Source organism: Chelonia mydas, chromosome 8 (assembly GCF_015237465.2).
Source record: "Chelonia mydas isolate rCheMyd1 chromosome 8, rCheMyd1.pri.v2, whole genome shotgun sequence".
In the NCBI taxonomy this organism is placed as follows: domain Eukaryota; kingdom Metazoa; phylum Chordata; order Testudines; family Cheloniidae; genus Chelonia; species Chelonia mydas.
In genome coordinates, this window is record NC_057854.1 from 32250378 (window position 1) to 32275890 (window position 25513).

The window sequence follows — 25513 nt, forward strand, 5'->3', positions numbered from 1 at the left end:
TTGGAAGAGGAATAGCAAACATATGCTGGTACAAAATCTGCTAAACAACCCAAGTCTCTGTGCTCACCTCACCCTAGTGATGGGCTCTCTTCACTGGTTCCCGATTGAGAATTGCATGCAGTTCAATATCTCTGCCCTTACAGAATTTGTCCATGGAACTGGGTCTAGTTATCTCATTGAGTCTTCTTCCATGACTATGTTGTCCCACAACATCTACATTTTCTAAAACAGGAATCAGCAACCTTTGGCATGCGACCTGCCAGGGAAAGTCCCTTGGCGGGCTGGGACGGTTTGTTTACCTGCTGTGTCAGCAGGTTCGGCCAATCGCAGCTCCCAGTGGCCACGGTTCGCTGTCCCAGGCCAATGGGGGCTGCAGGAAGTGGCGGAAAGCACATCGTTCGGCCCGCGCCTCTTCCCGCAGCCCCCGTTGGCCTGGAGCAGTGAACCGCGGCCAGTGGGAGCCGCCATTGGCCGAACCTATGGACACGGCAGGTAAACAAATTGGCCCGGCCGCCGGGGGGTTTACCCTGGTGGGCCACAGGCCAAAGGTTGCCGATCCCTGCCCTAAAACAATAAAATTGTCACCCAGTACATAGAGATTCATGACAGAAGGAAAGAGAACTTTCACAATAGCTTTAACCAGACTATGGAACTTGGTCCCAAACGAAATAAGAATGACTGCAGACCTCAGGTTTCAGAGTAGCAGCTGTGTTAGTCTGTATTCGCAAAAAGAAAAGGAGTACTAGTGGCACCTTAGAAACTAACCAATTTATTTGAGCATAAGCTTTCATGAGCTACATGCATCCGATGAAGTGAGCTGTAGCTCACGAAAGCTTATGCTCAAATAAATTGGTTAGTCTCTAAGGTGCCACTAGTACTCCTTTTCTTTTTGCAGACTTCACTTTGTTCAAAATAAATGCAAAACATCTCTTTGACTTGGTGTTCCTTAAATTTTTTGTTCTCTCTCTCTCCCTCACACTCATACACACCATACACTAGTCACACAACCTATAAGTTAATATTTCTCTAAAGGAAAAATAAAAAGAAATTTTGTAGTGTAGACATGGGCTATGCTATGGGCTTTTGCTAGCACAGCTGTGTAAGTCAGAGATCACATCTCATCACACCCCTGACCAACAGAGATATGCTGCCAAAAGCTTGCAGTGCAGACCTGACCCAAGGATAATGGATGAAAATATTTCCATGTGAGTTTGCAGGAAGCCAGGAATGCTTCTGAGAGTGTGACCAGCCCCCTTCATTTCAGTGAGATGTTAACTCAGATCTCCATGATGGTAATTTGAATGTCAACATTTTTAACTGCTTCATTCCTCATGTCAGGCCTTTATCTGTACAGTGATACCACTTTAATTATATTGATCTATTTTAAAGTGGTAGAGTCACTTTAGTGCACACACAGTTATAGTCCCTTGGCTATGTGGACACTATTCCTTTAAGGCAGGGGTTCTCTCATCGCACCATGACCCCCTTCTGACAACAAAAATTACGACGTCTCCAGAAGTGGAGACCAAAGCCCAAGCGCTTCAGCCCCAGGCACGGGGCCTGTAACCTAAGCCTTGTCACCCAGGGCTGAAGCCCTCCTCCCTGGGTGGTGGGGCTCAGGCTTCTGCCCTGGACCCCAGCAAGTCTAACGCCAACCCTGGTGACCTGATTAAAATGAGGTCCTGACCCACAGTTTGAGAACCGCTGCTCTAAGGGTATGTCTACACAGCTCCACACGCATGGCTGGGCCACGCTAGCTGACTCAGGCGAAGGGGTTCCGGTGAAGGGACTGTTTGAGTGCAGACACTCTGGCTCCAGCCCCAGCTCTAGAATCCTGCCACTTTGCCTTATTGGGATCCAGGAAGTGGGCGTGCAAAGCCCGCCCACTGCTAAAGGATCCCCCCCAGCCTAAGGGGGCGGTCCACAGGACCTGGAAAACCAAATAATTACAGGGGACAACTAATGAACAACAGGGACAGGAGTGCGGTCAAAGGGTCAAACGAAGAGAACCGGACGGGGACACCGAGCAGAGAATCCTGGACAGCGCCCACTGCTCCTCAAAGGAGTCAAGGGAGTCAGTGGACGCCACCCAGAGGAACTCTGCCCGGAGGCGTGAACGGACGAAGGATCAGAAATAGGCCCCACAGTCACAGGGGACAACTAATGAACAACAGGGACAGGAGTGCAGTCAAAGGGTCAAACGAAGAGAACCGGACGGGGACACCGAGCAGAGAACCCCGGACAGCGCCCATTGCTCCTCAAAGGCGTCAAGGGAGTCAGTGGAGGCCGCCCAGAGGAACTCTGCCCGGAGGCGTGAACGGACGGAGGATCAGAAATAGGCCCCACAGTCACAGGAGACTCCATCGGCCAACCTCCTCACCCTGGTTTTATAGATGGCCACGTTAGCCAGGGCCAGGAGGAGGTTGAGCAGGAGGTCACACGACTTAGTGGGGCCACGGACAGGGAGTGCATAGATAAGGAGGTGAGGGGAAAAGTGCAACCAAAACCTTAACAAAATATTCGTGAGGAGCCAGAATAGGGGCTGCAGCCTGGCCCACTCCACGTAGACGTGCGCCAGGGTTTCCCTCACGCCGCAAAAGGGGCAGGTGTCCGGGATTGGGGTGAACCGTGCCAAGAACACGCCCGTGCTCACGGCCCCGTGAAGGAGCCGTTAACTGATATTCCCGGCGGGCCTCAGGACCAAGGTGGAATATAGGCTGGCCCACCGGTTCCTGCCACTTTGCAGGCGCTGGAGTCTGGGCTCCAGCCTGACCATCTACACCGCCCCTTAGCTCGAGTGCCTTGAGCCCAAGTCAACCGGCACACGCCAGCTGCAGGGGTCTAACTGCAGTGTAGACATACCCAACAGCACGGCCCTGCTGGTCAGGGGCGTGAAGAGGGCTGAGCTGCCTGAGGGGCTCTACACTGCAGAGCCGTGCCAGTGTGGCGCAGCCGCTTCCTACGGTTCCCATCCTGGCAGGGGAGCACGCAGGGCTGTATAAACCGCCCCCGCGGCGGTGTCCCCTGAGCGGGTCAGGCCTCGGAAGGGCGTGTGCGGGGGTCACGGCTCTGCCGTGGCTCTTTCTGTCGCCACACAACGCGTCATTGGGGGCCTAGCCCCAGATTCACACGGCTCAGGGAGAGCCCAGCCCACTTCCCCTCAGCCGCAGTTAACTTGTGTTCGCGTGGAGGGGCGCGGCTCACGGGGGTTGCCGCGACTGATAATAGCCAGGAGCAGGGGACACCGACCGCCATTTTGAACACAAGGCGCTCCCCCCCCCTTTCCCGGGTTGAGGGGATAGAGAGCTCGCGAGAGCCCACACAGCGGGGAAGCGACGGAGCACGCGAGCGAAGCCGGCGCACGCGCAGCGTAGACACTAGAGGGTCGCGTGGTTGCCGCGGTGGAGAAAGGCAAGAGGAAGGGGCGCGGTTACAGAGTGCAGCTCTCGCGAGAACACAGAGGCTATATAGCGGTGTGGGGGTGGCGAAAGCTTCCCCTCAGTGCAATTCCGTCCGGAGAGCGCAGCCGCTAGCCCCCCGAGGAGCAGGCCCGAGACCATGGAGGACAGCATGGACATGGAGAGCATGGGCCCCCTGCGCCCCCAGACCTTCCTCTTCGGTAACGCGCCGGGCCGCCCACGATCGGGCCCGTCCCGCCCGGGGACCGCTATCCTCGCGGGCATGGCGCGGCGGCCTGGGCCCAGGCGGCTCGCGGGGTGGCAGCGCGCACGGGGGCTGGGGGGGGAGGGGCGCGGGACGAGGGTTCGCGGTGGGGGCTCCGCAGAGCTGCTCCAGGAGCGGCAGCCCCCCCCCCCCCCCGACCCCACGTGGCTGGCGCTCGCACGTGGCGTCTGCTCCGGCCTCGAGCTCCTGGCAGCGGCCGGCGCTTTGTTCCTTCTGCTCCCCGCGTTCCCCAGGCAGGAGCAGCCGCTTCTCCCCGGGGCTAGTTCCCGAGCTAGCTAGTTCCGAGCGGCTAGTTCCCGGGGATGGGCTTCCCTCGCGCGCGGCGGGCCTGCAGCCGGTAAATGCCCTGGGCGCACATGGCAGCGTGGGGCGGCTGCGTCTCGGGGTGAAGCACGTGGAAGGGCCGCGCTGTGGGCAGAGAAAAGGCGTGGGCGGAACCGGGCCCCGCTTGTGAACCCCGCAGGCCCATATTTAATACGCGATCGGCCCCGCTGCAGCTAACTGTTTTAATACATTTGAATCTCAGCAGCTTTCACAAATGATTCTCTGAGACCCCTTAAAAATTACCGACACTTGCGAATTACTGATCAGGTGACCAAATAAGAAGCAAATATTGTGCTCTGCCTTTTTGTAGCGTACTAACAAATGTTCTGTCCTTTTTTTTTTTTTTTTAAAGGTTAGCTTTGGTATTGAGACCTCGCTGCGTTTCTTTCTGCTATTAAATCTGAGATGTGAGCATTGAGGAACCCTGCATTTTTTATACAAATTTAGATTTTTGAAGTGCAAGCTTGTAGGTTTTGGCTTTACTAACGTCTAATAAATAAGTACTGAAAGGAAAGAGATTTTAATATGTAATAAATATATGTGCAGTTTTATAGTTAAAATATTTTACCTGTAACTTAACCCTGCAGGTTGTGAACTAAAAGCAGATAAGGAGTATCACTTCAAGGTGCACGATGAGGAAAATGAACACCAGTTGTCATTGAGAACAGTAAGTCCTCATGCTCGGAGATTTAAGATTATGGTCCTATGGAAAGTAGCTTTCAGCCTTCATAATCATGGGAATCATAAATGAAAATCATTGAATCACTTTTATCCTGCTGTATAGTTTTGTGTGTTGGATGTTGTGCTCCATTGTATTTCAGTGGTGCTTTTGTGAAATTTATAAAAACTACTTAAGTATTTTGGGATAGATACTTAAGAGTAAAATTAGATGAAACTTGTTATTTTCTATTCAGTTTCCATAATTTTTACCGAAATTTCTTCAGAATTATTGATGTAATTAAAATTTACTAAGAACTCTTCTTTTTTGATGAAGAGAAATTAATTTTAAAATAAGCATGTTATGTATGTCAGGTTTATATGTCGGAACACTGTTTTGGAAAAGTAAAAACAATTTAATACAAATTGAGTAATGATTATACCTTTCACTACTGCAAAAATTAAAATACCTGGATGTCAAGCTTAAACATTTACTTACCAAGCAGTTTGTTCAGTTGCTTGCCAGTTTAAGAATTCAGGATTCTTTTCTATTGCAAGACTTGATGAAATAACTGTGTGTGATATCACTGCTTTTGCCATATAGCAGGGTGGATTGATTTAAGTCACTGATTTTAATCATTGCAAGCAGGAAACTTTGATTTAAATCCTCAGTTTTAGCCATGTTTTGCATTTTTTCCTTTATTGTCTTACAGATGTTGATTTTCATTTGTTAATCAAAATATTTTGATTTGCAGCTAAACATAGCCTTTATGTTAAGTTTGGTGGTGGTTTTTGCTAGCAACAGATTAATTAAGCTGTTACATAGCTTAATTTACACTTAGATTCTTAATTTTTACTTGTTAGAAAATGGTGAATGATGTACTTTGACGATGGTTTTTTTTATTACTTTTTCTCATGCTGTATTTGGATAGAAATACAAATTTAATTAATGCACAAAATAAAATTTTAACTTTACTAAATAAAACTACTTTAAATGTGCTGGTACATAAGAAAAAAGTTGAACAAAACATGGTTTGTATTTAAAGCTAAGTAAGTCTTATCTGTAGTTAGTGAGTTGAACTAATTATGTCTGGTCACCATATCCTTCAAGATTTTAGAACTAGTAGATCTCATACAAACATAAGAATGGCCCTGCTGGGTCAGACCAAAGGTCCATATAGCCCAGTATCCTGTCTTCCAACAGTGGCCAGTGCTAGGTGCCCCAGAGGGAATGAACAGAACAGGTAATCAAGTGATCCATCCCCTGTTGCTCATTCCCAGCTTCTGGCAAACAGGCTAGGGACACTATTTATAGAATCATAGAATATCAGGGTTGGAAGGGACCTCAGCAGGTCATCTAGTCCAACCCCCTGCTCAAATCAGGACCAATCCCCAACTAAATCATCCCAGCCAGGGCTTTGTCAAGCCTGACCTTAAAAATATCTAAGGAAGGAGATTCCACCACCTCCCTAGGTAACGCATTCCAGTGTTTGACCACCCTCCTAGTGGAAAAAGTTTTTCCTAACATCCAACCTAAACCTCCCCCACTGCAACTTGAGACCATTACTCCTTGTTCTGTCATCCGCTACCACTGAGAACAGTCTAGATCCATCCTCTTTGGAATCCCCTTTCAGGTAGTTGAAAATAGCTATCAAATCCCCCCTCATTCTTTTCCGCAGACTAAACAATCCCAGTTCCCTCAGCCTCTCCTCATAAGTCATGTGTTCCAGTCCCCTAATCATTTTTGTTGCCCTCCACTGGACTCTTTCCAGTTTTTCCACATCCTTCTTGTAGTGTGAGGCCCAAAACTGGACACAGTACTCCAGATAAGGCCTCACCAATGTCGAATAGAGGGGAACGATCACATCCCTCGGTCTGCTGGCAATGTCCCTACTTATACATCCCAAAATGCCATTGGCCTTCTTGGCAACAAGGGCACACTGTTGACTCATATCCAGCTTCTCGTCCACTGTAACCCCTAGGTCCTTTTCTGCAGAACTGCTGCCTAGCCATTCGGTCCCTAGTCTGTAGCGGTGCATGGGATTCTTCTGTCCTAAGTGCAGGACTCTGCACTTGTCCTTGTTGAACCTCATCAGATTTCTTTTGGCCCAATTCTCTAACTTGTCTAGGTCCCTCTGTATCCTATCCCTACCCTCCAGCGTATCTACCTTTCCTCCCAGTTTAGTGTCACCTGCAAACTTGCTGAGGGTGCAATCCATACCAGCTTCCAGATCATTTATGAAGATATTGAACAAAACTAGCCCGAGGACTGACCCTTGGGGCATTCCGCTTGATACCGGCTGCCAACTAGACATGGAGCCATTGATCACTACCTGTTGAGCCCGACAATCTAGCCAACTTTCTATCCACCTTATAGTCCATTCATCCAGCCCATACTTCTTTAACTTGCTGGCAAGAATACTGTGGGAGACCGTGTCAAAAGCTTTGCTAAAGTCAAGGAACAACACGTCCACCGCTTTCCCCTCATCCACAGAGCCAGTTATCTCGTCATAGAAGGCGATTAGATTAGTCAGGCATGACTTGCCCTTGGTGAATCCATGCTGACTGTTCCTGATCACTTTCCTCTCCTCTAAGTGCTTCAGAATTGATTCCTTGAGGACCTGCTCCATGATTTTTCCAGGGACTGAAGTGAGGCTGACTGGCCTGTAGTTGCCAGGATCATCCTCCTTCCCTTTTTTAAAGATGGGCACTACATTAGCCTTTTTCCAGTCGTCGTCCGGGACTTCCCCGGATCGCCATGAGTTTTCAAAGATATTCCTGCCCATCCTGTCTAATAGTCATTGATTTGACCTAGCCTCCATGAATTTATTGAGTTCTTTTTTGAACCCTGTTATGGTCTTGGCCTTCACAACATCCTCTGACAAGGAGTTCCACAGGTTGACTGTGCATTGTGTGAAGAAATACTTTCTTTTGTTGGTTTTAAACCTTCTGCCTATTAACTTCATTTGGTGACCCCTAGTTCGTGTTATGAGAAGCAGTAAGCAACACTTCCTTATCTACTTTCTCTACACCAGTCATAGACTTCAGTCGTATCTCCCTTTAGCTGTCTTTTTCAAGCTGAAGAGTCCCAGTCTTATTAATCTCTCCTCATACGGAAGCTGTTCCATACCCCTAATCATTTTTGTTACGCTTTTCTGAACCTTTTCCATTTGCAATATATCCTTTTTGAGGTGGGGTGACCACATCTGCACAGAGTATTCAAGATGTGGGCTACAATGGATTTATATAGAGGCAGTATGATGTTTTCTGTCCTATTTTCTATCCCCTTCTTAATTATTCCCAGCGTTTCGTTTGCTTTTTTGACTGCCACTGCACATTGAGTGGCTGTTTTCAAAGAACTATCCACAATGATTCCAAGATCTTTCTTGAGTGGTAACAGCTAATTTAGACCCCATCATTTTATATGTAAATTGGGATTGTTTTCCAATGTGCATTACTTTGCATTTATCAGCATTAAATTTCATCTGCCATTTTGTTGCCCAGTCAGCCAGTTTTGAGAGATCCTTTTGTAGCTCTTCACAGTCTGCCTGGGTCTTAACTATCTTTAGTAATTTTGTCACCTCACTGTTTACCCCTTTTTCCAGTTCATTTATGAAAACGTTGAATAGGACTGGTCCCAGAAGAGATCCCTGGGGGACACCGCTATTTACTATCTCATCCTTTCACACATAATTTTATTCATATATTGGAAGAAGAAAACAAGCTTTTCTGCCTTTTCAACTCCTGGTTGTTTTTAACTCTTCATGAGTTAGTCATTAAACTGAAATGAAGAAAATATTCTCTGCATTTGCAGAAGAGGCTATTGCTATCAACAGCTGGGTTAAAACTTCAATAAACTCTGGTTCCAGGTGCTTAACCAGGGACTCTCTGCAGTTCAGTGGTTTGAAACTTGGCAGCAAATGTACTGCTTAATATTATTTTTGTATTTATTTGAATCATTTTAATAGATTATAGTAAGTTTAGCCCTTAACATAAGATGTTGATTTTAAATCTAATTTAAAATACTTACAATCTTTGATTTTTATACACTCTGCACATAATTTAATAAAGTACAGTATCTTTCATTTATTTCTTCCCTAAAACATTTAATGTAGTGATTGATGCAGAATGCCAAAAATGTCTACATTTCAGTTGTGGACTGAAGTGATTCCTATACATAGTCTGTAAAGCTCCTTGAGTTTTTTTTGGGTGAAACTGTAAATAGCAGCAGTTGTTGAAATCATGCTTAAGTGTAGAAAATGCTCTCTTACTCAGATTTCTTTTAATGTCTTTACCTGTTGATGAGGGAAAGAAAACCCTGGACTCAGTTTGGAAGATGTTCCTTTAAAACATATAATTATGAAGTAATTATATATGTATGTTAATGCAGGGGCGGGCAAACTTTTTGGCCTGAGGACCACATTGGGTTGTATAGCTGTGCCTCCCCAAACAGCCAGGCGTGGCTCTGCCCCCCCCCCCCGGTGAATCCTGCCCCATCCAATCTCCCTGTCCTCTGATGCTTGTGCGCACCTCTCCCTGTTCCCTGCCCCATCCTTCCCTCCCTGTCCCCTGACTGTCCCCCTGCCACTCCATCTTCTGACCACCCCAACCACTATCCATGCCCCTGCCCCCTGACCACCACCCCGAACTCCCCTGCCCTCTGTCCAACCCCCACCCTGTCCCCTTACCACGCTGCCTGGAGCACTGGTGGCTGGCTGCGCTAGAGCCACGCCACCCAGAGCACCAGGACAGGCAGCCATGCTGCCCGGCTGGAGCCATCCATGCCACTGCGCAGCACAGAGCACTGGGTCAGCCCGCAGTTCTGCAGCTGCCCTACTGGCAGAAGCTCGCAGCCCCGCTGCTCAGAGCATTGCACTGGCATCGCAGCGAGCCTAAGGCTGCGGGGGAGGGGGAACAGAAGGGGAGGGTCCTGCGGGCCGTAGTTTGCCCACCTCTGTTGTTGAATGTTTTTCGGTTTGCTTTTAAAGAGAATAAACATTGAAGTGCAAAATTAAATTTATTTTCACAATGCTGAATATGGGTTGGTTGTCCCATATGGAGCTCTAAGGGGGATAATAGTATTTTTACAATTGTTTGTAGCTGTTTAAAAATCAAAGCAAGAAAATGATTAAATTTTGCAGTTGATAGACTTTTTACACAAGACGAGCTTTAAAAAAATCAATATTTAAGTGTTACATTTTTCTTGCCTTTTCTGGAGTTTTACTGCTTAATTGTCCTTATTTTTGAAGTGTGTCAAAGACTGGAGATTGAGCTCTTGGGTGTACCCAAAATCAATCATGTAATATGAAGACTATTAAATTGTGATAAGTGAAAGCCAAATTAAGTTACATGATAGCAAAGAGCTGGGTACTTAAGTCTGCCTAGTCATTCTTGTGTTAGTTCCTATACACTGTCTCCTGTTCAGAAGAACATACAATCATTACGAGAGCAATGATTCACTTACTAAATGAAACATAACTTTACTGGAGCCAACTGTAGGTTATTTAGTTGTGGATATCATAAGAAAGCTCACACTAAAAAGTACTGGGGGGGGGGAATCCATACAGTCTGAAACTGATGCACAATTTTGCTGCAATCCTAACAGTGAGAAAAGGCATTGCCTCTAATGCAGTTACTGTGGGATAAGAGCCGTTCTTATTCATAAACACTTCTAGCAGTTAAGGTGTCACATACAAACTCAAAGAAGTAAAGTTAGGCCAGTTGCATGCCTGCTTCTCCACCACTCTTCAACACTGTCACAATCGCCATATGCTACAGGGGACACACATTTTTAACTCTGCTTGAGTGTGGAGGGATGACAGCCTTCCAGCATCAGTACGGAAAGTTTGTTCTGAAATATTCAGCATCCTGGACAGCATTTTTCATAATTTAACAAATTGTAATTTATTAATAAATGCATAGTAAGCCTCTAAAAAGTAGCCCATCCCTTAAATAAATGCTACAAAGATCAGTTTAAAAAAAATGCCATTTGAGGCTAAAAAAATCATGACACAAAATAAAATTCTTAAGGGTCTGATATTTAAATAAACCTCAGGATAACATTTCAGGAAGTTCACTCTTTAACTAAACAGATTGGGTTGTAAATCAGTGGAAGGTCTATATTTTTCATAGTAGACAGGTTGATTCCCTGTATTTAATGAAAAGTGAAGCCAAGCCTTTACAATAACTCCTTCATTGGGGTTGTGGAGTGTACATTGCTAGGAATTGAGATTGTATCTTTGTCTAAAAGATACTCTAGTTTAATCAAACAGGGATTAAAAAATTCCAGAAAGTTCTGTTGCCTGTGTTATGCAGTTCGTCAGATTTCGATCACAATGATCCCTTCTGAATGTCTAATCTGTAAATCTATAGTTTGTACTGCAATAGTCCCCAGAGACCCCACTTCACAGAAAACTGTCCCTGCCCCCAGGAGTTTCCAGATGAAATATAGATATGCTAATTTACATAAATTTTCTCCCAGTCGATGGGGAAGAGGTGAAGCAGATAAAATGGAATCTTCTGATTATATGTTTAGAAGGTAAAGGTCATAATGAACTACATGTGAACTATATATATTGCAATACATGACATAAATCACTGAGTAGCCTTTCAGATGCTTAACTTGTCTGGAGTAGGTGTAGAGAGGTTATTTTACTTCTGTATTGTGCACTGGTGCTACTGTTTCTGTGTTGAGTTTTGGGGCCCACAAATCGAGAGATTTTAATAAATTGGAGAGGGTTCAGAGAAGAGCCAGAACAATGATAAAGAGTTAGAAAACATGTCTTATAGTGATAGACTTGGGCAGCTCAATCTATTTAACTTAACGAAGACATGGTTAAGGGGTTATTTGGTTACCTTCTATAAGTACCTACATGGGGAACAAAGATTTAATGAGCCCTTCAATATAGCAGAGAAAGATATAACACAGTGGCTGGAAGTTGAAGCTAGGAAAATTCAGACAGGAAATGAGGGGTGATGATGGATTTTCCGTCATTAACTTTAAAATCAAGATTGGGTGTCTTTCTAAAAGATCTGGTCTAGCAATTTTATGGAAGTATTATGGCCTGTGCTATACAGGACATCAGACTACATGATCACAATGGTTCCTTATAGATTCTGTGGCCATAAGTTACATGGCTTCCTGACACAAACTCAGCTGCTACTCATAGCTGTTGGAAGGCTATTAGCCGCTCCTCTGAGCTGCTAATGCAGTCTCTTGCCACAAAGGGATAGGGTGGGCAAATCAACAGACATACAAAATAGTTGCTGTCAGTCAGCAAAACACAGCAGAACCATTGTCCCTGGTTTTTATGTGAAAGGATAAAAACACTTCCCTATTCATTTTCTCCACACCATTCATGACTTTATAGACCTTTATCAAGTCTCCCCTTAGTTGTCTTGTCTTCTAAGCTGAATGGTCCCAGTCCTTCTAATCTCTCCTCACATAGAGGATGTTCCATACCCTTAATCGTTTTTGTTGCTCTCTACTTTTTTCAGTCCTAACCTTTTTTGAGATGGTGTGACCAGAACTGTGTGCAATATTGAATAAACAAGCAGTAGCCTTAATCAGATCTTGTAAGATACTGGCCTCACTTTCATCACAGATACCTGGCTAGAACTCCTGTCTGGACCAGACAGCTTTCCCCAGCCAGTTAATTGGTATGGTGTAAGTCTAGAGGGAATAAGAGGCGAGGTGGCTGCGCTGTTTTCATCTGTGCAAGTCAGTGTCCCTGGAATATCCATTACCAGATGGATTCACCTGGCCCACTAGATCAGTTTGATCTTAGTCACTATGGTTTTGGGGAATGATGGAACTATACAAATATACAACTAAACACTACAAAAACCTTGTTTTGTTCAGTGTATCTTATAGCATAAAAAGTTCAGTTTGGTTACTATTTTCTCATTGGAAATTAGTAATTCAGGTCATATCTAACTGCAGTCTGATGCTAATTAAATAAGTCTCTGGTGTTTTCACTGCAGAAAGATAACCAAGAAACATATCTTTACTTAGTCTTAAGGGGTAAAAATACTGTTAAAATTGTGAATGAATTTAAAATGTATTTGAAAGTAAAAGTTTCTTCTAACAGTTTTGGCAATTTAAGAATGGTGGTTCAGCTTTTCATAAAAGATAATATATTTCACTTCTTGCATAGGTCAGTTTGGGTGCTGGTGCCAAAGATGAATTACATGTCATAGAAGCAGAGGCATTGGACTATGAAGGGAACCCTATTAAAGTCACGCTGGCATCTTTGAAAATGTCTGTCCAGCCTACGGTAAGGACAAACCTATATATTATTGATCAACTTTGGTGTCAAGTGGTAATCTCAGCTAAGAAACGCTAACAAAGTAGAAATAATAAAGCAAATCCTTGTTTCTAACTTCAGGAGTTAAATGAGAATTTTTAAAATACCTCTGCTGTTTCATTTGTGTTCTTGGATGGGTCTCTGGTCAGTTCATTCTCAGGTTCTTGGACATGAGCATAACTGTCATTTAATTTAGAAAATGGAAGAACTTTATAACTTTAACTTTATAAAGCCTCCATTTTAATTAAAATTTAGGGGGGGAATTGGGTGGTCTCATGTTTCTTTAATCTCTTAATGGAAGCTTATTTTGTGCTAAGCTGGATCTGAGTGGGTTTCCTTAATTTAGAGCGATTTCAGTTATTTGTAAATCACAGAGCATGTTACTCAGCAAATGTGCACCTAGGTGTTCATTCATAACTGCATGTGTCAGTGATGAGTTTCTGTTGCTTTATTCATTAGTCCTGTAGAGCCAACAAGTGTGAGATAGATGTTACTCCTTATGCATAGTTTATTCCACTGCATCTGTGCAAACCCTTTGGGGGAAGGCATTGGGTTACACAGTGGTGAAGAGATGATTGTAAAGGTGGAATTGAGGGGCCAGGTAGACCCACACAACCTATATACTGATGTTGATCTATAGTGAGATGAGAACTCAGTTTGATTCTCAGACCCCAGGGAGTTTTTAGATACCTGCCAGGGTTCTCTTGGTCTTACCTGTTTAGTATGAGTTATAAATAATGCCTGCTGAACATTCTAATAATTCCTTCTTGACTGCTGCTATGAGGAAGCTGCTGATTTGTTGTTTGTGTTAATGCCAGCTCTTTCAACTCTACCATTTTCATTGTTTCTTCATCATTTCGGTTGTCTGCCTGTTCTGGCACTTATTATTTGGTGGTCAGGTGTTGACTAAGTTGCTGTTAAATAACCAACATACTTTCTCTTCAGGTTTCTTTAGGTGGCTTTGAGATTACACCTCCAGTTGTTTTGAGGTTGAAATGTGGTTCAGGGCCGGTTCATGTCAGTGGCCAGCATCTTGTAGGTATGTTATATTTAAAAATGCATTGACAAGACATACAAGTTTCATATTAGTCAGAAATATAGAATACATTATAAACCAGGGGTCTCAGACTCAAATGACCACGAGGGCCACATGAGGACTAGTACATTGGCCTGAGGGCTGCACCACTGACCCCCGGCCCTACCCCCACTCCACCCCTTCTGTGAGGCCCTGCCTCTTCCCACCCCTTCCCTGAAATCCCACCCCCAACTCCGCCCCCCTTCCAGCCCGCAGGGGGTCGGGGTGCAGGAGGGGTGCGGGGTGCAGCAGGGGGCTCAGGGCAGGGGTGGCGGGGGCTCAGGGCAGGGGGTTCGGCTGCAGGAGGGGTTCTGGGGTGGATCCAGCCTGGTGCGCATACGGGTCTGTGTGTTGCCCTGGCCACTCCCACGGCCAATGGGAGCTTCGGGGGAGGTACCTGGAGGAGCGGCCAGGGCAACACAGAGATCCCTGTGCCCCTCTCCCCCCAGGTCCTGTCCGCTTCCGGGAGCAGCGTAGGGGCCAGGCAGGCAGGGAGCCTGCCCTGTCCCCAGTGTGCGCCAGGCTGGAGCTACTCTAGGTAAATGCTGGGGGTTTGTGGGTGCCATGGGGAGCTGGCGGGCTGCAGAAAATAAGCACGCGGGCCCTGTGTTTGAGACACCTGTTCTAAACTGACCAAACTGGTGAGAGTTTGTGTGTCAGCCCAGGTAAAGCTCCCTCTGCTGGACACACTAGGCGAAAAAGGACCCTTCTACAAAAGCATGAGCCCATATTCCTCTTTCAGCCTCTGGTTTTAAATGCTATCATTAACACCCAGTTTCTTTGTTTCCTCTTTCTGGGAAAACTCCACTGCTTTAGACTCCTGCCCTATCCAGAGAAGTTGGAAAAAACTGGTGTCACCTAAGATGTGGCCATTCCATTGTCCTAAGATTGTTCCCATTTGAATGGGAGCTAGTTATGTTAATGATTTTCCATAGTCCCTGGTCCTAGAAGGACACAACCCTTGCACTAATAGTATATGACTGACTCCATGTCTAGTGAAACATTCATCAATAAGTTTTGTAAAATTAACCATATTTATGGGATGAACATAGAAAGATACCCCAAATAGTCACAGCTTGATTTTTGGGTAACATGGCTGCTTACTAGTGGAAAAACTACTTTCTTCTGCATTTGTTAATTCTAAAACCTCTCAAGGGAACTCCAGTTCTAGAAAATTGACAGTGATATGTGTGTTTTCAGGTTAAAAAATGACCCATTTTTTTGTAGCTCTGGGTGACTCTAATATGGTAAACACTTTGACCTTGTACAAAAATATTCATGTATTGTTTCTTAGCATTAGAGGAAGAACCAGAGTCTGAAGATGAAGATGAAGTGAAGATATTAAACACTTCAGCGAAGAGACCAGCAAGCGGAATAGCAGCTAAAACTCCACAGGTAGAGTTGAGGTTTCTTATGAAGTAAGTTCAGGACTTTCTCCTGGAAGAGTTTATATCACTACCACCTAAAGCAGAGTAAGCAGCTGGATTCCTTACTGTGATTAAGGTGGTGATTGTTGACAACTGTAGGAGAAAGATTACCTGGTACTCAGATCCTGGAAATCAGTACTCAGACTTTCCCATAGTTCTAAAGTATATTTAACAGTATTTTTAAAGTCTGACTGGATGTTAGTGGTTAGTATTTTTCAGTTTGCTTTTTAGTGTAAAAATTGGGGTTGAATGTATAACTGGTGGTAGTGAAAACCATATCCTGTGTAGTTAAATTGCAGATAATGCACAGTGATGGGCCTTGTCACATTGTATTCCATGCTAGGTATTCTTTGTTAGTTTGTAGCATCAGCTGTATTTTTAAAACAAATGCATATCTTGGCTTATGGTGAGCATATGGTTAACTCCTTTAACTTCATCAGTGTTTAAACTTGCTTCTGGTGTTTTAGACCTTGGGCTTTCTTTTCTTGGTTCTTGTTACATGGATTTGATAAAGCTTTTAATTTATTGGCATTAGCAGAACTGATTTTTCTGACTTGTCTACATCTAAAAGTTGCAGTGGTTTAATTTTAACTTAATTTGAAAAATGATTTAGTTAAACCAGGTCCTTAAAACTCATCGGTTTTAAACCAGTATCGTTTTAGTTTGTGTCCATAAATTTACCAATACGAAGTAAACCAATACAAGTCAGGTTTAAATCAGTTTGAAGTACCAACACACAAGTTGGCACCAGGTTACTTATTTGATATAAAGTGACACATTTAAACTGGTGCAACTCTAGAAGAGGCCTTCATCTTGTTGGGGATACAGTACTATTTATGGGAAGAGCAAATTTCTGACAAACCTTGTGTACCATCTATATTGCACTTTCAGAAAACCATTTGTTTAACTTTGTAACCAGATTTGTAACAAATCTTTTCTCTAAAGAAAAAAGCAAAACTGTTAGAAGATGATGATGAGGATGAAGATGACGACGATGAGGATGAAGATGAAGAGTGTGTATCTTTCTCCTTTCTTTTTGCAATGCATTTTGAAATGTTTAGTTTTCAGAGGTAGTGACTTCCAAGCATGAAAAATATGCATGACATTGAATCAAGGGGATTTAGTTCTTAATTAGCCTAGAAATTTTGTAGTGAGCCTTACCTCCAAATATGATTTGGCTTCATGTGTCAGGATGTTGCTGTATAGATTACGTTCAACACTGACTCAAGATTGGGAGTCTGTTTTAGGCATTTGGGAAAGTGATGATCTTTCTTTAAAAAAAAAAAAAGAGAGATCCCCTACGTATGTGCAAGAATTTTTTTGTAGGAAATAGTGTTGATATTCCAGTTCAGTTAGAGGAGCAGGGCTAATTGTCTTATTGAAGCACATAAATGAATCCAGGAGCACTTGCTGAAGTGCTTCTGTGAGAGGCTGCTGTGTTGAAAACTGTAAGGGAAAACAAATGATAAAAAATGACATCTGACCCCTTCAGCAAAACTTCTTAATCTTCTGGCAGCACGCTTCTTCTGTACTAAAGCAGAATCTAGAGGTGCATGGGGAGTGAGAAAACCAGAGGGGAGAGAAGTGTTAGGGGCAAGTGCAAAGGTAGGCAGAAGTGGAGATCTGAAAGAAGGGAAGAAAGCCATTTAAGCCAAACAACCTAGGTTTTAAATCTTCTGTTATGAACACTTTTTTGTAGAGCATCTTAATTTTTATTTTTCTCATTACTTTATGAATACAAAACTCTGCAGAGTATGCTGCATGTACTTGAAGTGGCAATTTCCAAGCATGAGATAGATAGATATATTTTTCCTAAGTTACTCTTACTGCAGTAGTAAGTGGAAGAAAATTAGAAAAATGGTCTTTTGATGTTTGAAAGATTCTCTGCTTTGCTTGATACCCATTCTTCCAAGATGGGTAGTAAAATATTAACCTTATAGAAGATTCTTTTCAAGTTGGTGGTCTAACTTGCTTTTGACAAAGTCCACTTACTTCACTAAAACATCTTCCATTGAAAGAACAGGAATGAGGATGAAGTCACTGAAAAATGAACTGTTCGGGTTAATTGAAACAGTTATGTACCTATTGGGGTGGGCTTCTTAGTAATGTAATTTTTAATTCTAGTGATGATGATGATGATTTAGATGAAGAGGAAGAAGAGAAGATTCCAATGAAGAAAGTAAGTAGTCTTCATATTTGAGACCATGTTTGTCTGGATTTTTGAAAACTTGCAGATCTTTAGTATCAGTCACCCTAAAATATAATGAAAATGGTGGTGGTTACATATTTAGGTAGTAGAAACTTCTGTCTCAGATACACATGACTATTGTAGCTTTCTGCTTATTTTATGTAATTCAGTTTCAACTTTGAGAGCATTGGGGTAATGCAAAAACCCAAGTAGTTGGCTCAAGCCTGTACGTACAGCCCTGCAGAAAACTTATCAGTATGCTACAGGAAATTAAACCACCGGCTTTCACTTCATTCAGAATTATTTCATCTACAAATTATATATGAATAGTTATTTAATTCAGTTTCTGTTGTCACAGTTGTGCTGCAGACTCAAAGCCTCTAACTTTTAAAAACAGTTTTGCCCAAAGTTTGTTTTTACTTACTGATACTGCTAATATGTTAGTTGTCTTGAACTTTCAGGTTTCTTTTAACTAATCCAGTTAATCCTAGGTTTTTTCTTTGCATGCTCATACATACGTTCCTTAATCCTCCTTGGTATATTTGGCCAACTCTCAAACGAAGTATGTGCTAGTTCAAGGGCTCCCAGTGGAATTGGGGCACATAATTTAGTAATTTGCCAGGTGTGGGCATAAACATTATTGTAATTAGCTAGAAAATGAGTTGGTACAAAATTGGGTATTGGGGGGCAGAGGAGTTTGGCCTGGCAAATCCCGTAATGAAAATGGGGTGCGGCCTGTTTCCAGTAACAGTCGGGCCATAGAGTGCACCTCTTCTGAAGAAATCCAGGGATTTCTTGGTAAGCTTGGGTGTTGATCACCAAGTGTGGAGGGGGATGGAAATCTTCAGATAATTTTAGGATATGTCAAGTATTACAGAAGTTTATTTGCATCTTTAAAACTTGTAAATTTATCCTGTAGGGAAACTTCTTTTATGTAACATATCCAGCTGCCTGGGAGAAGCTTTTGTTATTTTTCACTGCAAATGATTGAGTTGATGTTTAAAATTGTCAACCTGCACTCTTTAAATTAATGGGATACTTTACACCTTGTTTAATCTTTCAGTCTTTTTGCAGACTTGGGACAGCATCACATCACTTCATATTTCAAAAGTTACCTTAATCAAAAGGGCTAGGACTTTTAAATAAAAGCTTGGCTGGTCTGTACACAAACTTGTACTGAAATAACAAAGTTGTTTCTAATTCACAGCCTGTTTGGTTGTGAGTTCTGTCCAATCCTAGCTATTCTTCCATTTTCCCTTCAGTTGTGCATATATGCTTATAACTAGTGAATTGTAGACTTATAATTGGAATACAAACTTTAAGATTTCCTGTCAACATATTCCAATCGCTCCATTATGCTTTTTCTTATCTGTAGCAAGTAATTAACACTTGACCTATCAAATTCCCCATTCCATGTGTGTTCACCCCCTTTGGCCCTGTTATGTGGCAACTGTTCAAGTGCCAGTAGGAGTGCCTTTAGACCATTATTTGCCCTGCTACAGGGATCTCACTATATAGTGGTACCAGCTGTTTTCTTGCCCATGGAGTTAGTTTGGCATAGCAAAAGCAACAGTGACTTGTTTGACAAAGTAATCCGGTTTTGCATATAGGATTTAGTAGAATAAAACACAAGGTATCTCCTATATGTACCCCCTTTGCTCCAGAAAATCTGCAGACTTTCTGCCAAAATGACCTGCATATTCATTCTACTTTCATTTGATGTAACGGACCGGAATTTGTCTGCAGTGTATCAGAAGCCCATCTTAGATCTTTATAACCTAGACAATTTCAAGTCCTTTAGATTGTGGTTATTTTCACTGCTAAAGTGAGTTCCCTCATTATGAGAAATGCAAGGAAAAATCAGTGTTCTCTTAAATGAGAATAAACCTTTCTAGTTGTCAAGTATTAAAAAAAATAAAAATGTGTTCTAAACGGTTTACTTTTGTTCTCCAATTTGCGGTTATTACATAACTTCCTTCGATTGTGAAGATGCTAAGTGTAAAATTCTTTTAATTTCAGCCTGCCCGGGATTTGTCAGCAAAAAGTACTCCGAAATCAAAGCAGAATGGAAAAGATTCTAAGCCGTCCACGCCGGCATCTAAATCAAAAGTGAGTGACTACGTATAATGGGGGGGAAAAAATTCAATTGAGTGTAACATGAATGTTGGAAGCGGTGTAGCAGTTCTAGTTGTATTCACCCATAACTTGGTTTCTCACTTAAAGACTGGACTCATTTCATTATCCACATCCTTTCATTTAAGGATAAAGTTAATAAGGGAACTGGGGTATACAGACTCTTGGGTGAGCAATCAGCACTGATCTGAATTTGAAAAGAGAATGGTTTATTATCTAGGTTAGCTCAACTAACCATGGACTGCAAAGGGTAGCCAGCTCAGAGCTTAGAAACCCTGAGATACCTACTCTCTCAGATGTTTTGTTCAGCACAGAATTGGATATGGTCTAGTCACATCCTTGTTATGGTTAGATCTTGACCACCTCCATTGAGGCTAGGATTTGCCTTTGCTCCTGTCCAGTAAGGCGACCTGTTTTGATTAATGTAAGTATTAAGCTTGAGTTCTTAATACTATCAAATGGCCTCTTAATCAGTGCCAAGCAATTCTCATGTGCTTTTGATTCATTGACTGCATAAAAAGCCCTTTCCGTTTGCTCTTCAGTGATCACGTGTGAATTGTGAACTAGGAAAGTTAGGCGGTGCTAGAAATCATTCTGCAAATTTTTGAAATTCTACTGCCATGATTAGTGAGGCAAAGGATTTCTTCTCCACGATAGTGTCCAAGCTCCTAACCAATGCATATGAATGAAGATAGCAGTCATCTTGGGAAAAGTAGCAGGCTAGATTTAAGTAGAAAAGCCATCAGTCCAGGTGATAGCCCTTCTTCAGCATTCACCCCCACCCCCCAAAAACAACAAAAACGCACACTTTCTGGAGCATGCAGGCATTTGGCTTTTTAGTATCTTTTTGAGATTGTTTTGGATGAGAGCTATCTGAACTTAGTCCAGATAAGTGAAGTAATGATGAGAAAGGAAAGATCGGGTCTAAGCCTTTGAGCTACGGTCATAGTTCAGACAACTGTTTTTTGCTAGAAAGGCAAGAAAAAATAATTTTCCAGCCAAGCAACTAGAGGCTTGCAAATGTATACTATCCCTTTACCTGGAATTATCTGTAGAATTATAATTAGTAGCTGGAGCAGACATATGCACCACTGTTGATTATAGGCATTGCTGATAACCACCAGCCTAATGGTAATAGGTTGTCTTAGGGCATGGCTACAGTGGAAACTTCAAAGTGCTGCTGTGGGAATGCTCCCACGGCAGCGCTTTGAAGCGCGAGTGTGATCGCGCGCAAGCACTGGAAGAGAGCTCTCCCAGCGCTCCTGGTAATCCACCTCCACGAGGGGATTAGCTGGCAGCACAGCTCCCAGTGCTTGGAGCCTGTCTACACTAGCGCTTTAAAGCGCTCAGACTTGCTGCACTCAGGGGGGCGATTTTTCACACCCTTGAGCCAGCAAGTTAGAGTGCTATAAAATGTGTCGACAGGCCCTTAGTGTTTTTAAGTTGGGTAGTTCCTATTAAGTTTTGCCTTTTATGTTTGTCTTTGGAAGAACTGGGTAGATAATTTTCCTGAGAAGAAAAAGGCACACTGAAATTTTTCTGTGATTTGATAATGTACCATTTTGTAGTACAGAGCGTATTGTTTGTAATATCAATCTAAAGTTTGAGTGGTTTGTACATGTGCCCTCTTAAAACCTGTCACCACTTGAAGTGAGGAGCACAAATTAAATCATTTTCCATTTTGTGATGACTTTTCTAATAGCTTATTGAAGATTGAGAACATAAAATCTACTGGTGCAACAGTCATATGGAAACTGGAGCAAGAAGGAATCATCCAGTATTAATATCCATATTTGGTCTTAGTATACTTAAATGATGTCCAATATATTTTTTATATTCAGTGGCTTCCTTTGTATTGTTTGAACAGCGTTTTAATAACTTCATTTCTAAAACAAAAGCTGAAAGTGAGAGAATTATAGTAGCTTCTTTGCAATTGCAAAATCTTGACAAATGTGTAACAAACTGGCTGCTTGTTTCAGACTCCGGCATCTAATAAAAAGGAAAATAAACCACAAAGTCCAAAATCACCAAAAGTACCCCTTTCGCTAGAGGAGATTAAAGCAAAGATGCAGGCAACCATAGAAAAGGTGAGTTTAAACTGATGGAAATGTTTATTTTCCAAATGGAATACTTTGTCCCGGATTTCAAGTAGTTCAGCAATGCTATCCTGATGGAAAGGAGATGTGGCAAATATCCTACTAGAAGACACTGAGACGTCAATATGAAAATGGCATTGTAGGGTTTCATGTTTTTAGTCTTCCCTGTCTTCAGCATTAATTATGCACTCATACTTAAATTTCAAACTCTCTTAAAATTAGACACCTAAAGTCGTATGTAGATACCTAAATCAGCATTTAAATGTCTAATTGGTAATAAAGATGCACAAGGTTGAAAATTTGGCCCTCATTTTGTAAGTAAAAGCTTGTTTGGTCTAGCCCAAGAGACCCTTGTGCGGAATCTGTTAAGATATGGGTACTTCCTCATTCATCACCTTCAATAAAGTGTTTCACAGACTGAGTTACGGCTTCAGTAATAACTGTAACCACCATATCTTCAGTGAGGTTTGGCTAGGTGTAAATGATGGTATAGATGGAGAAACAGGATATTTTATTCACTTTCAAAGTAACCACACCCTTTACAGCAGACTTAACTTGGAATGAGCGTGAGCATCTCACTTGTGCAGAGTGGGTAAATATTAGTAAGGCTGAGATTTAGTCACGGGTATTTTTAGTAAAAGTCATGGACAGGTCATGGGCAATAAACAAAAATGCATGGCCTGTGGCCTGTCCATGACTTATACCTGTGTTTAAATCTTGCTGGGAGAGGGGAGGAGAAGTGGCTGGTGTGGCTCTCCAGGACCGCCTGAGCAGCTGACCCCAGGGTCAGCCACACTGGCCCCTGCAGAAGTCACCAAGATTGTGGAAAGTCACAGAATCCATGATTTCCATGCAGACACAGAGCCCTACATACTAGCTTTGTTTTGTCCTTCAGAGTTTGGCTTAAGCTTACCAGTCCTGCTGACCACTTATCTAATTTATAAAATACAAATTGGTTCTAAAATGTAGTCTGACATTTAGTAGAAAACTTGCTTTATTCACACTTTAAGGGTGGAAAACATACTGTTTTAAGCTTACTCATTTTGAATTGTTGGGTATATCATTTCCCTACATGATCATCTAATAGTGTAAATCTTCAAAATTTTCTTAATGTAAATATAATTTTGAATAGCAATTTTTTTGCTGTATGATTGTACAGGATAGGTGGTGGTTATTTTAAAAGAAAATATGGAGGGTGCTGGGGACCACAAGTCCCTGGATGTCTTTAAGAGCTTTAGTCTGCAAATTACTTGTACGTTGAATCCCAGAGATGCATTCCAACTTCAGAGATGCCTCACACTTAGGTGCATGTGGATATTAACAGCCAGCAATATAAGCTATAAAAATGTTGGCCACTGATGCTCTGAGATGTGGTGATAGACATTATGCTTGTTTTTTTAAAGCAAGTCAATTGCATAGGCAAGGGCCTCATACTAGGGTGATGGGTTCGGTAAAAGAACCTTGATGATGCTGAAAATTTTATTTTAAATAACTTTTGATGATAGAGAGGGTTTCCTGACACTATATAGTTAGCTTTGAAAATTTTTACTTGTACTAAGGATTTAAGACTTCTTAAGGGTTCTCCATTTATTGCAGCCATTCAGTGGTTTTACATACTAAACCTTTACCTTTTTTTTTTTTTTTTTTTTTTTTTTTTTTTTTACAATAGGGTTCTGCCCTTCCTAAAATGGAAGCCAAATTTGTCAACTATGTTAAGAATTGTTTCAGGACACAGGACCAGAAGGTAACTGAATTTACAGTGGCTTGGAAAAATCCAAAAGAACTTCTGTAACAAGATTTATAGATTCTTTTTCACTTTTAATCTCTACAAGCTTTGGACTTTCAAAGGGTTACAAACCACAAACAATACCTCACATTAAATAAATGGAAACTCTTTTAAGGGTTTAGTTGGCTACGATGGAAACACTAATGTTTTATTACATTTTTCCAGCTTTTATATGGTTAGTGAATTATCTCTTGCTTACTAAACCCACAGAATTTTCCTTTTGGCACCATATTGGCTAAGGAAATGAGCTGTGGTTTTCGCTGCTGCTGCATTTGGCAACTTGGGCAGTCTGCTCTTAAACTTTCTTTTGTTAGGGGATGGGCTGGGAAGGGGGAATTTTGCAATAGACATTATGGCAGTCTTATTTCTTTGTCTTCCAAAGTCAACTTGGCTCTTGTGAGAGGGCATGCCAAAGGCTGGTATCAGAAAGGTACAGGATTAGTTATTGCTTGACATTAGACTAACCTTGCATATCTTAGATTTCCCTATCAAAATTCCTGAAACATAAGGAATTTTATCACTGGAAGAAGGTTTTATGCTTTTCCTGCTTTCTCCAGTGGGTCAAAGGTGTTAAATTAACTGATAGACAAAATCATAGGTTCTTGAAAGAAAATATTTAAAAGCAGTTAGTCCCAGCTACTGAAGTTGATTTGACTTAAGTCAGGGCAGACAGAGTTCAGCCAATATTTGCCTAACTGGTCCACCACACCCTTCCTCTTGACTTTCCTTCACTAGATTCTTAGTGTGCAGTCTTTTTTTTTTAAAAAAAAAAACTGCATTTTTAAGTTTTGCTGAAAAGTATATTTGGTTCAGCAAAGTGCATGGCTTATACTCTGCATAGTATGTAAAGGAATCATTGCTACATTTTTGTGCCTCTTTCTACAAGACTTTGAGGTGTAATCGTTTTAAGCTAATCAGTATTAAAGCAGAGTAGAAACTTGCCTTCTTACCAGCCCATGGTTGCCCCAAATAGCACTTTTTAGAGGATGACAACTTCTTAACACAAGCATCCAAAAACACAACTTACTATGTGTTCAACGTAGAGTTGGATACAGCTTTTTTCAGATTACAGCATTTGTGTAGCTTTATTTTAATACTTTTAACCAATAGTATAAATGTGTGGAGTAAAGATAAATACAGGAGTAATGATTTTTAAAATACTTCATATATACAGGCATAGTTCAGTCCAGTTACCTCCAAGTTGTACTATCCAGAAGATAGGTAATTACACCATTTTTAACTTCAACTTCTAACATTTTTGTGTATACTTTCAGGTTATTCAAGCTCTCTGGCAGTGGAGACTGACTCTGTAAGAAAGAAAACAGTTTAAACCATTCATTAAAATGTGCAGTCTTATTTCTGTAACCATTAATATTTGGCTGTCCTTTTTATATATGCTGAAAGAACTTTCCCTACTGTCTGATAAATGTCGTCCAGAATACTTTGCCAAGAATGTGTTGTCCAAAATGCCTGTTTAGTTTTTAAAGACGGAACTCCACCCTTTGCTTCATTTTAAATATGTATGGAATGTTTTGATAAGGCATAGTAGAGGTGGTGGTCAGACAAATGGAAATGGTGGGGAGACTAAATGTACATGTGAAAATAAAATTTAGTATTTTGATAAAGTACTATCGTTTCTTTATTTTTGTGGGTTTAGGGGTTGGGTTGCCTGTGTATTGAATGAGAGCTTTTAAGCTCTCATAGGAGTTGCTAGATTTATTCCATATTTTTACCCAAACATGTCTCAATCTCTTTAAATGAGATTTTTTTAAAATTAAATAGTCTGAGATGAGGACAGTGTATGAATCAATAACACGTTGAAGATTGTCAGTCTTAC

The 25513-nt window shown here is 42.1% G+C and overlaps 1 protein-coding gene across 1 annotated transcript; it reads left to right on the forward strand.

Moving 5' to 3' along the window:
• The first annotated feature begins 3152 nt into the window (after window positions 1–3152).
• Window positions 3153–25304, forward strand: NPM1 (nucleophosmin 1). Its single transcript, XM_027833617.3, has 11 exons — window positions 3153–3619; window positions 4596–4675; window positions 12822–12941; window positions 13917–14010; window positions 15341–15441; window positions 16419–16486; window positions 17598–17652; window positions 19681–19770; window positions 21774–21881; window positions 23560–23634; window positions 24951–25304. The coding sequence occupies exons 1-11, from the start codon at window positions 3559–3561 to the stop codon at window positions 24987–24989; spliced, it is 891 nt and encodes a 296-aa protein (XP_027689418.1). The 5' UTR covers window positions 3153–3558; the 3' UTR covers window positions 24990–25304.
• Window positions 25305–25513: the final 209 nt, after the last annotated feature.

Bases quoted from the DNA above. Each gene is read 5' to 3' on its own strand.
- NPM1 (XM_027833617.3), top strand. From the start codon at position 3,559: ATGGAGGACAGCATGGACATGGAGAGCATGGGCCCCCTGCGCCCCCAG. The intron at 12,942-13,916 runs GTAAGGACAAAC...CTTTCTCTTCAG, and splicing joins AAATGTCTGTCCAGCCTACG to GTTTCTTTAGGTGGCTTTGA. The intron at 16,487-17,597 runs GTGTGTATCTTT...TTTTAATTCTAG, and splicing joins GATGAGGATGAAGATGAAGA to TGATGATGATGATGATTTAG.